At 37.3% G+C, this 10252-nt stretch overlaps 1 protein-coding gene across 1 annotated transcript in view; it reads left to right on the top strand.

The window, feature by feature from the left end:
• The window catches only part of LOC103606333 (formin-2-like), a gene marked incomplete at its 3' end in the record, with an annotated part of 94470 nt that extends 86974 nt beyond the window's left edge, over nt 1–7496 (top strand). The window contains exon 9 of the mRNA XM_008590950.1: nt 7445–7496. Coding sequence (XP_008589172.1) covers nt 7445–7496 — 52 coding nt within the window. The remainder of the gene's footprint in view (nt 1–7444) is intronic.
• Between the last annotated feature and the right edge of the window lie 2756 nt (nt 7497–10252).

The raw sequence follows: 10252 nt of genomic DNA, 5'->3' as shown, positions 1-10252 counted from the left end.
GTAAAAACCTTTTTTTTTTTTTTTTTTTTTTTTTTTTTTTTTGTCCTTTTTGAGACCGGCCGCACCGTGCTCAGCCAGTGAGCGCTGTGAGCGCACCGGTCATCCCTATATAGGATCCGAACCCACGGCAGGAGCGCACTCTCCCGAGTGCACCACGGGCTCGGCCCCAAAAGCCTTATTCTCGATGCCTCCTTTTCCATGTACTCCTCCCAACTGTGCCTCTCTCACTACTGGTTACTAAATCCTCTGGATTTACTCACAAGTGTCCACTTCACTCTAATCCCGTCGCATTGGCCATCACCCTAATCCCGTCGCATTGGCCACATCCCAGCCCAAAATAATCTCTTGATTTTATTGTGCTAACCACTTCCTAACAGGTCTCATTTTTTCTCATCACTGTTATTCTATTACAGTACAATCACCAACAACATCAAAACCTCTTAATGACCTGCACTCTTCTGGAAGAGAATGAATTATGTCTGTATCATGATTAATAAAGTATCATTACAATTCAGATACATTTAAACTACTCATATGTAAACAATATGTTTTAAACTATGGCCAATATCTAAATTGTATCTTTAAAAAATACCCTCTTTGCCATCCATTTTAGATAATACACTATTAACTACATTGTTTTAAATGATTAATAAATCTAAGTTTTCCTTCTTCAGATCCTGGACACTTGGATGGGTTCTGACATGAAGATGAATCCTGACCAAACTGTTATGTTCTTGTAGCAAAACCCCCAATACATTCCTTAATGGCTGATATAAATCTTGCTAGTTGATTGAAGAAAAGTCAGCTAGAAACTGAGCTCATGACTAGCACTTTTAAAATTGTAAACCTTCTTTGTTAAAGCAGTTCTGGTATAATGAAACTCATGGGTCCATTTCTATAGTTATTTAGGAAGTACCAACATGTTTATTCGGAGGGAAATAGTCATAAATTAATACATTTAACCATTTACAAAGTTTCCTGGTTAATCTATAAAATCTGTCAGTTTACTTTATGCTTGACATATGTTCTCACTAGGCGCTATTGGGACATTTGGGCCATTAGAAACATAAGAATTGAGGGAGTATGTCCCTGTAGGATGTCTCTGGTTATGGTCTCTCTGCTCTGAAATTTAGCAGCACTTGTGAGGTGTAGATCCATGGCACATTCAAGCACGTAGGTATAACTACCCCTTTCTCTGTTGTAAATGAATAAAATCTTAAATGAGACATTTATAAATCATATTAACTTATGACAGAAGTCATCTAATGCACATGGCAGGTGGACTTATCTCACATGCCCAACCTGATAGGTTAACAGTGGCTTCTTAGAGCTCTGTTGTGTGGATAATCTAGGTCTGACCTGGATTCTTGGGTGTGAAAGAGTAGCTTGAGTAATTAGTGATGTCTGTCACAGGATAGGGGAGAGTGGGTAGTAGCAAGTATTTTTCCTCCAATTATTTCTTAGTATATTCTTCTATAAATAAGTTTTTCTTATATATTTATATAATGAATACGTTATATATTTCATATGTATTATATATGTTTACATAGAAGGAATATGTATAAAATTCATGGAGCTTTATTATATATTTGAGAAAAACTGAAACAAAATCACTTGGGGAGAAACTTTCTATTTCTCTTTAAGGTAGTTTTGGAAGTTTTTATAATCAGATGTTTTGGCTGAGTCAATAAGGATGGTTCTAAGACATACCAAATAACTTTCATAATATTCATGCAAATGTTCTTGTTAAATTAAACAGTTTATTTATTGCTACATCCATCAAACAATATACTTGACTTCTTGGACTTTCCTATTCTGATCCATTTCCCAAGATGAAATTCTGGAGGCATTCTTGACTCTAGTATTTTGTCTTGTTGTGTTTTGTTTTTTTTAGTGATCTTTCTCTAGTTTATCTCTCACACATGTCTTTCTACTTTCAATCTGCGTTCTCTCCTTCTACATTATCGTAATAGCTTCTAAATTGATGTCTTTGCCTGTAGCCTCTTATCCCCTCTAGTTGATTCCCCAGCTGCAAGAGTGACTTTTGAGGTATTCAGGGTTTTGTGTAAAAAGTCTCTGCTGCCCTGATAGTGTTAAGTCTTTTGTATTCTTACTGATTCTCTAATTGGTCTATCAGTTACTGAGAGAAGAGGATTGGAATCTCTAGCTGTAATTGTTTATTGTCTATTTAACCTTTCAGTTTTTTCAGTTGTGGGATTTTTATCTCTCTTTCCTTTTAGTTCTGTCAGTTTTTGCTTCATGTATTTTAAAGTTCCCTCTTTCCTTTTAGTTCTGTCAGTTTTTGCTTCATGTATTTTAAAGTTCCGTTTTTGGATGCATATATAGTTAAAATTGTTATCATCTTGTTGAAATGAATCCTTTATCATGATGCAACGTTACTTTTGTTAACCACCCTGGTGGTGCTTTGCTAGGACTTGTAGAGAAACTGAGAGACACCTCATTGTACATTTCTGACCCTTCTTTTCTGTAAGTGTATTTTCTCTGCCACTCAACTTTTAGCCACTTCAGCACACCTGAGATTCTGTCTGTATTTCCTCAACTCAGCCAGACTGCTTGGCTTATTTTGGTTTCCTCCCACGGCCCAGGATCTGGATATTGTCTTCAGACAGAAATCTAGGAATATTGAAAGGCTCAACAGAAATCAAAGTACTGTACTGTCTGTTGTCTAGTATATGGAAACAGTTGTTTAATATATTGTATCCAGTTTTCTAGTTGATTACAGCAGGAGGGTAAGTTTGGTCCTTGTCAGTGAAGCTCGGAAGTGGACGTCTCTCTTCACTGCTTTAAGCTGAGTGCAGTTCTGTCTCTTCTGCTTTGCTTGTGATAATATCACACCATCAGAGGCTGGACCTGCTTCTGTGCACAGCTTTTTGGCTAGCTATTTTCCATTATATTTCCCACCTTGTATCCTTTATATATCTTCCTTCTTGACAAACTGAACTGCAGTGCACTTTTTTCCTGTTGCTTTTTTGCTGACTTACCTTCTTCAGTCTCTACTCCTTTTTTTTCACTCGGCTGAGGCTTATCATTTTAGTCCCAACTCAAATGTATTGTCTTTGTCTTGTCCTTATTGACTTATCTCCCAGTAGGGAAATGGGTGTTTCACTTAACTGTACTCATAACTCTCTTGTATTATAGCTCTGAAGTCAGACTGCATGAGTTTGAATCCTGTCTCTTTTATATAGTATTACTGGTATGTTGTGCAAGTCCTTGAACTGTTAATCTCCTGAATATAAAAGGGAACAATCATAGTGCCTTTCTTATAGGGTCTTATTATTGTCCATCATTATATGTAAAGAATTAGAATAGAAATATCAACATCATCTATATTAACATTCCCACTTAAGCATCTCTATAACATCTGCATGCATGATGATTTATGTATTCTTTCCCCATCTATCATTTTTTTGAAGGGAAAGAATGTATAATATTTATCTACATGTGAGCTTCTAACAAAGTATCCAAAACATACTGGACACTCAAATGTTGGTTGAAATATTGTAATGTTTAGTTGTGTGGATTTTGTTTTTAAGATTGGAATGTAATAGCCTTCAAGCACTGTTTTGGCAAGTAATATTAGGAAGAAAAGAAAACGTATAAGGGGAAGGTTTTTTGGTTTTCAGATTTTTATTTCAAGTAGTTTTATGTTTGTTATCTTGAATCCACAAGTTGGAATTAGTTGATACTGCTTTTAATATTGAAAGCTCAGTCTTAAAACATGCATATGCATATTTTTAGTTAAAGACTCATGAGAGTTTTGTTTTATCTGAAGCTCATGAGAGTTTCATTTTATCTGAAGGATTCTAATTTGAGTTTAGCTTGTATTAGTGAGTATGCTGGATTTATCTTCTTCAATAGGTACTTGCCTCTATCACAGGTGCTCAGGGCCACCTGGTGGGCTGAGGCACAGGGAGCCCAGGTGACTTGATGATAACTCGAAGACCACTGCAAATCAAGCCTTATGCCTATTTGCTTATTTTAAATGTTTTTTTTTTTTAGCTTTCCTATAGTTATCTTGATTATGAATGACTAGAAGGCTGCCATCTTCATTTGACATGTCAAAAAGGAAATGAGCAATGTACTCTAAAGAATGGGGAGATTAATCTTATTTGAACTAGAAAATGCAAATTTCTTATCTCTTCTCATGCAATTAATTTAGCATACTTTGTCTTAATAAAGTTTATTAATAGCAGATTATAAATAAGTAGAAAACTACTTCTAAAAGCAGCAGTGGCTTTCAAAACTCTCCACAAAACCACCTGTGCCATTAGAAATTAACAAATAGGGCTGGCCCGGTGGTGCACTGGATAGTGCGCCGCTTGGGAGCACGGCGGCTCTCCCGCTGAGGGTTCAGATCCCATGTGGAGACCGGTTCCCGCTCACTGGCTGAGTGCGGTGCGGGCACGACACCAAGGGTTGCGATCCCGTTGCCGGTCCCCAGTACGGGCGCGACACCGAGGGTTGCGATCCCGTTACCGGTCAGTAAAAAAGACAAAAAGGAAAAAAAAAAAAAGAAATTAACAAATAAAATTTATATTTCTGAAAAAAGCAGGTCAATAAATAAGATAATTAACAATAAGGTGTTTTGCTGCATATAGAAAATCAGCTTATTTTCTGTGTCACCTTCAGCAAAGCCATGCTCAAAAGGCTGTGCATGTAGCAGTAGGTGGCACATAGCCTGTCCAAGTTGTCACTCAAACCGAAAAATGCAGCTGGTCCAAGATGTTGGTCACTGCAGGTAATTTGCTCGCAAACTTCCTAAATGAATGGCAGAGTTATTTTATTCCAAATTATATCTTAATTTTCCCTTATTTAATTACATTTATTTTATTTCATACATTTTATTTTAGCTTGATAGGTTCATCCTCACCACACCACATTCAGCACTTGACATCACAATTATATTGAAAAGATTGTCACAACAAAACATTGATGGTGCCTTTATACAGCAGCATATTGGAAAATCGTATGTCAGTATTCCTAGGAACAGAATTGCACCCAACTTTTCAGGAATTTTTTTTCTAGAATTGCTATACAAAGGAAATTGAACTGTTCACTCTACATCAAGTACTGATATGTGTCTCTAATGTACTGTCTTTGAGCTTTCATTTGACTGTATATCAAAACTAATTACAGTTTGAATACACAAATCCCTTTAGCTTCAAAATAAACTAAAAGTAATGGATAAGAGCATTTAAAAATAATCTTTGTTATTCCAGTTTAGCTTTGTGTTTCTAATATGGCTATTAATTTGGTGAGAGGGTCTGTTTTTATATTTTGTTCCTTTGGTAAGAATCAGTCTTCTGTCACATTGGATTAAACTGTTGAGGGGTTTGTTTGTTTGTTTGTTTGTTTGTTTGTTTTTTCAGACAAACTTGTTCACGCAGTGAAACTAGAGCTGTTTTGGTGAACATCAGAAAGAATCATGATGAATGGGTGAAAACTCACTTTGGTCTGCTCACCACAATTTAGGGCCTTCTGCATTTTGATAAGATGTAGAAATATGTTTTATTTACCATGTAATGTAGAAACATAAAAGAGCAGTTGGCTTATTCAGTTAAACATAATTATGTACTATATTACTTTAAGAATTTTTAGGATCTGCTGGTGCATAATTTCTAAAGACATTTATTTATTAAGTCCTTAATTATTGGTGGCACTATGCTAAATATTTAGTATATGTCAACAGGTCAATCTGTTTGCTTAAGGTCGTGTAGCTAATTTTAGTGGCAGAATCAGGAATAGAATACGAATCTCTGGCATCTCCTTCTAGTGTGTGTTAAGTTTCATAACTCATTTACTTAAATCTTCTAAAATAGATTAGAAATTCTTTCTTCCAATCCCAGTCTTAATCTCTGTAATTTAAAAAAGGGGGGGGGGAAGGAATGTCCTTCCTGTAAATGGTATGCATTGTGGTGCTTTTATTTATTCCTTAAACTTTTATGTGGTTCTAGAATTGTTTCTGGAAGTAAATCATTTTTATGCTAGGAAGTCCAGTGCAGATTTTTATAAGACAATATGTTCATGCTGGAGCCTTTTCAAATTAAAATCATGGAACATTTATTCTGTTTTTTAATATGGCTACTGTTTGACCTATAAGTTTATATAAACAATCTAAAGTAGAAAAGGAGTTGGGGGCAAAACGTCATGAAAACTCTCTGCTGCAAACTCCCATGATCCCTGTTAAATTGTGACAATCCTGACATAAACTGGCAGCACGACACTGGGTTATGACTTTGCAGATGCTGCACAGACCTTCAAAAAACACTGTCTTGAGGTTGTAAAACATTAACCAGCCCATATTGTACCTTTGTGTTTTAAGTAGTCACAGACACATTTGGACAGTTCCCAAGTGACCATGGGTTTTATTTTGTGCACAGTTCCAATTTTTTATAATCAATTTGCCCTGCTCCTCTTTGCGTTCTAACTTCTCCAAATGGTCACAAGCGTGACCTGATTGGGAGTAATCACAAAAGGACAACTTCTTTTTTCACTATTCCCAGGATTATTTTTAATTGATTTTTTATTTTTATTTTTGTCTTGTAACTCAGTGATTTTCAAACTTTGGGTCACAGACCATTAGAGAGTCATGAAATCAATTTAGCGGGTCACAACTAATGTTTTAAAATCTACTAGAATGGACTGGAAATATTAGAGAGCAATACATGACACAAGGGTATCTTTGAAACATTCATGTCAAATATATATGTCTGGGGGTGGGAGGGGTGGACTAATAACAAATTCCTCGAGTGCTTACTTTTCAAAAAATTTGAGTCACTGCCATACTTATTTTATGTGATAGAGTTCCTACGTTATTTTAAGCAGTTTGAAATATTTAATCTTCTTCCCAAATTTGATCTGAGCTTGTGTCAGACCTCCATTCCTTATTTTTACACAAAAATGATAGCAAATAAATGGGTACATTATAATCTGCCTGCCTTTCAGAACAGATCATGATCTGTTCACTTGTGTTCTGTTAAGAACAGCACGATTGAAAACAGTTTAAAATTGTTAAGTGAGGAAGGTCACATGCCATTTCTGTTTAGATTTTGGACATGGTTTTGTATCTGCGAGAATTATTTGTAACTAATTGTTGATATTTAAATCCTGACACATTCTATGCAAATGTGAAATTAATCTTTTTCTGTTCTCAGGTTAATGTGATTGATTTAAAGAAATTATTTAGAATCTGAAATTTTTGATTGGTTATGTAATATATCTAATCTGTGTCGATATATCAGCTTAATGAAATATATTTTCAGTCATATATTTATGATCATAGATTTAAAATAAACTTCTGGTTGGAGTACATTGGAATTAAAAATTAATAATTAAAAATTCTATTATTTAGATCATATTTTGCTTGAGATATTATAACTATTTACAATTTATCTCATATCCTTTCCTTTTCTTACATTTTTAGCTAAAATTGACCAAGAGGCAGAGGAAAATTCACTGACAGAGACTCATAAATGGTAAGAAATGAGGCAGAGGAAAATTCACTGACAGAGACTCATAAATGGTAAGAAATTGCTTTCCTTTAATATAAAACTCTTTTCTAAGAATAGTCTTGTAAAATACTTAGTTTATTTCATCTCAAGAAACTGATTATTAGTTCAATTTTTATTTTCAAGTATGAAGCGAAAGAAAATCTAGTCTAATGGTGTACTTTGATTCCACAATGAATTTCTGAATTTTATTTTTGTGATTCTGGATGCCATTTAATTCTGATAATTACCAATTATTGTCAATAGCTTAGCACCTTCTCTTTCATATAGAACTTGGGTTTGTGGAAATCAAGAAGAGGGAGGACAGCAGGAACGTGTTTCAAGAAAAAGGTTGAGGGGTTTGCTTATAGAAAACTATGGAATTTCCATCAAAAGTGAAGTCCAGGTGGGAAGCCGTGAGCTTCCCTTGGATGAACCTTCACTTCCGGAATGGAGATTTGCAGTCATGGGAGAGCACAGAAAAGTAGCTGAGAAATCTCCCTGCTTCTCTGCCGCAATGATCTCTTCTTCTCCCTTCTCTCTGTATTGGTCAGAGTTCTCTAGAAAAATGGAAACTATTGGAGGCATATATGGGAGGAGGGATTTACTTTAAGGAGTTGGCCCACATGTTTGGAGGAGCTGACAAGTCTGAAATCAGCAGGACAGGCTGCCAAAGGCTGGTAGTTCTGGTAGGACTTGATGCTGCACTTTTGAGTCTGAAACCGTCTGGAGACAGAATTCCTTCCTCCTCAGGAATCTCAGGCTTGAGGCCTTTGATTGGGTGAGACCCAGCCACGTTGTAGAGGGTGATCTGCCTTTCTCAAAGTCTGCTGATTTAAATGTTAATCACTTAAAAACTGCCTGTACAAGAACGTCTAGACTGGTGTTTGACCCAAACCTGGCACCACTGACTAGCTATGTCTACACCAAAAATTAACCACCACACTCTCTAAAGAGAAATCTGATTACTCTTGAGGAAAAATTTGGATTAAAAAAGTTCTTCGCCCTTACTTCATTAGGCAAGATCCTTTACATTCTGTGAACAGATTTCACATATTTAGTAGTTCTCACGTTGGTATAAAATATTGTCCGAGGCAAATTGGTAAACAGAATTGGGCAGTTTCTATGAATAGCAGAAACTAAGCTTAAGACTGTAAATTATAACAAATAGAAATTTCAGTTAGTGGCATGAAAAAAATACTGGCTAATGACAAAATTGTTAGTAAAAGAGCCATATTTTATAATTAAACAATTTACTCTGAAATTCAAAAGTAAAGACAAGAATAATGGGTCATGTGGAACATCTGACATTTCCCCGCAGAAATGTCTCTGTACCATTTTCTCAGCAGTCCTGTGTAACGTGGGCAGCGGTCAGTAGTAATCCTGTGCGGGAGGCAGTGGGAGCCTGGCCCCTTGGTCTTTTGAGTCTGAATCCTGCCTCTCACCTATGATAGTTCAATTACCTTGGAGCAATAGCATAACCCCAGGGATAAAAGTATCTACTTTGTAGGTGAGAATTAAATGAGATCATCCCTGCAAATTCTTAATACTTAGGTAGTGATCGATACATTGTTAATTTCACATTATTATCATAATCAGAGATTGCAAAAAGGTTCATGGTAGAAAATAGACACCAGAGGCAGCTTTCAGACTCAGGCCATGTATTAGTTTGTTTTGTGTTTCCCATTGTCTCCATTGAATCCAGTAGATTTTGATAACAGATCTGTGTTTTGGTGCTTGCACCAAACTGCTGGTCCAGTGGCTCCAAGGATTTACCTCAACTTTTGAATCGTGTCTTTATCTGTGAAAAAAGAGAAACAATATCCACATTGTGAGTGTGGGGATCAATTCGCATAAGTTAAGTGAGTTAAGTACGTATTTGGATCAACTGCATCATGGAGGTTTTTCAGAATTTCCTTCCTTCGTTTTTACCAAAATATCTGGGTTTGGGAGAATGACTTCCAAAATAAACTTTTTTCCCAAAAAATCACCATTGAACTGGAGAAAATTGTATAAAACAGTCATTTAACATTTCCAGAAATTGTTTAAGGGCATACAGTAAGAACCATTCCTGCAAGAATATCTGCTCAGTGTCGTGCATGCAGGGAGTGTCCACAGCACTTGGGTCCCGGCCATCCCCTCCAGTATTGTGGGGACAGGAGCTCCAGCCTGGCAGGTGTGGTCAAGAAGACAAGGCAGCACCTCTCCTAGGCTCTCAGTCTAAGGCTGGGCTCCACCCTGGCTCAGCAGCTGCCTGCCTTGCTTGTCCCTCCTCCACCAGCATCTCTCAGAAGTTCTGTTCTAGACATTGGCACAGATGGCCCAGGGCCCCTTTTCTTCCCCAGCTCTTCCTCATAGGCAGAAGCTCTACCCCAGGTGTCGCAGACCGAGAACTTGGGGTCCCAGTGCTGCTGCTCAGCCAGTGTTAGGGTGGACATTCTAGCCAGCAGGGGACCCATGACAACTGGGGGCCCCACCTCAGCTCCTGCTGAAGCACCAGGAGCATCCCTCTGGGAGGAGTGGGCTGCTGTCCCAATCCTGCTGCAGCTCTGATGCAGGTGGACAGAAGTCCTGCCCAGATGTCTGCAGCTCTGCCCAAGAGAGTGGTGGGCTGATGTTATTTGGAGCAGTGCATAGAAAATACCCTCCCTCAGGGCTTTGTCAAAAGCAACGGAGGTCTCAGTGGAGAGCAATGGGAAGGCCCTCATAGCTCCAGGACACAGCAGCAGCAGGCAGAATGGCCG

This window comes from Galeopterus variegatus, unplaced genomic scaffold (genome assembly GCF_000696425.1).
Source record: "Galeopterus variegatus unplaced genomic scaffold, G_variegatus-3.0.2 Scaffold6482, whole genome shotgun sequence".
NCBI classification, from domain to species: domain Eukaryota; kingdom Metazoa; phylum Chordata; class Mammalia; order Dermoptera; family Cynocephalidae; genus Galeopterus; species Galeopterus variegatus.
Note: the sequence above shows the minus strand (reverse complement) of the source record. Positions and strands in the feature narration are given on the sequence as shown.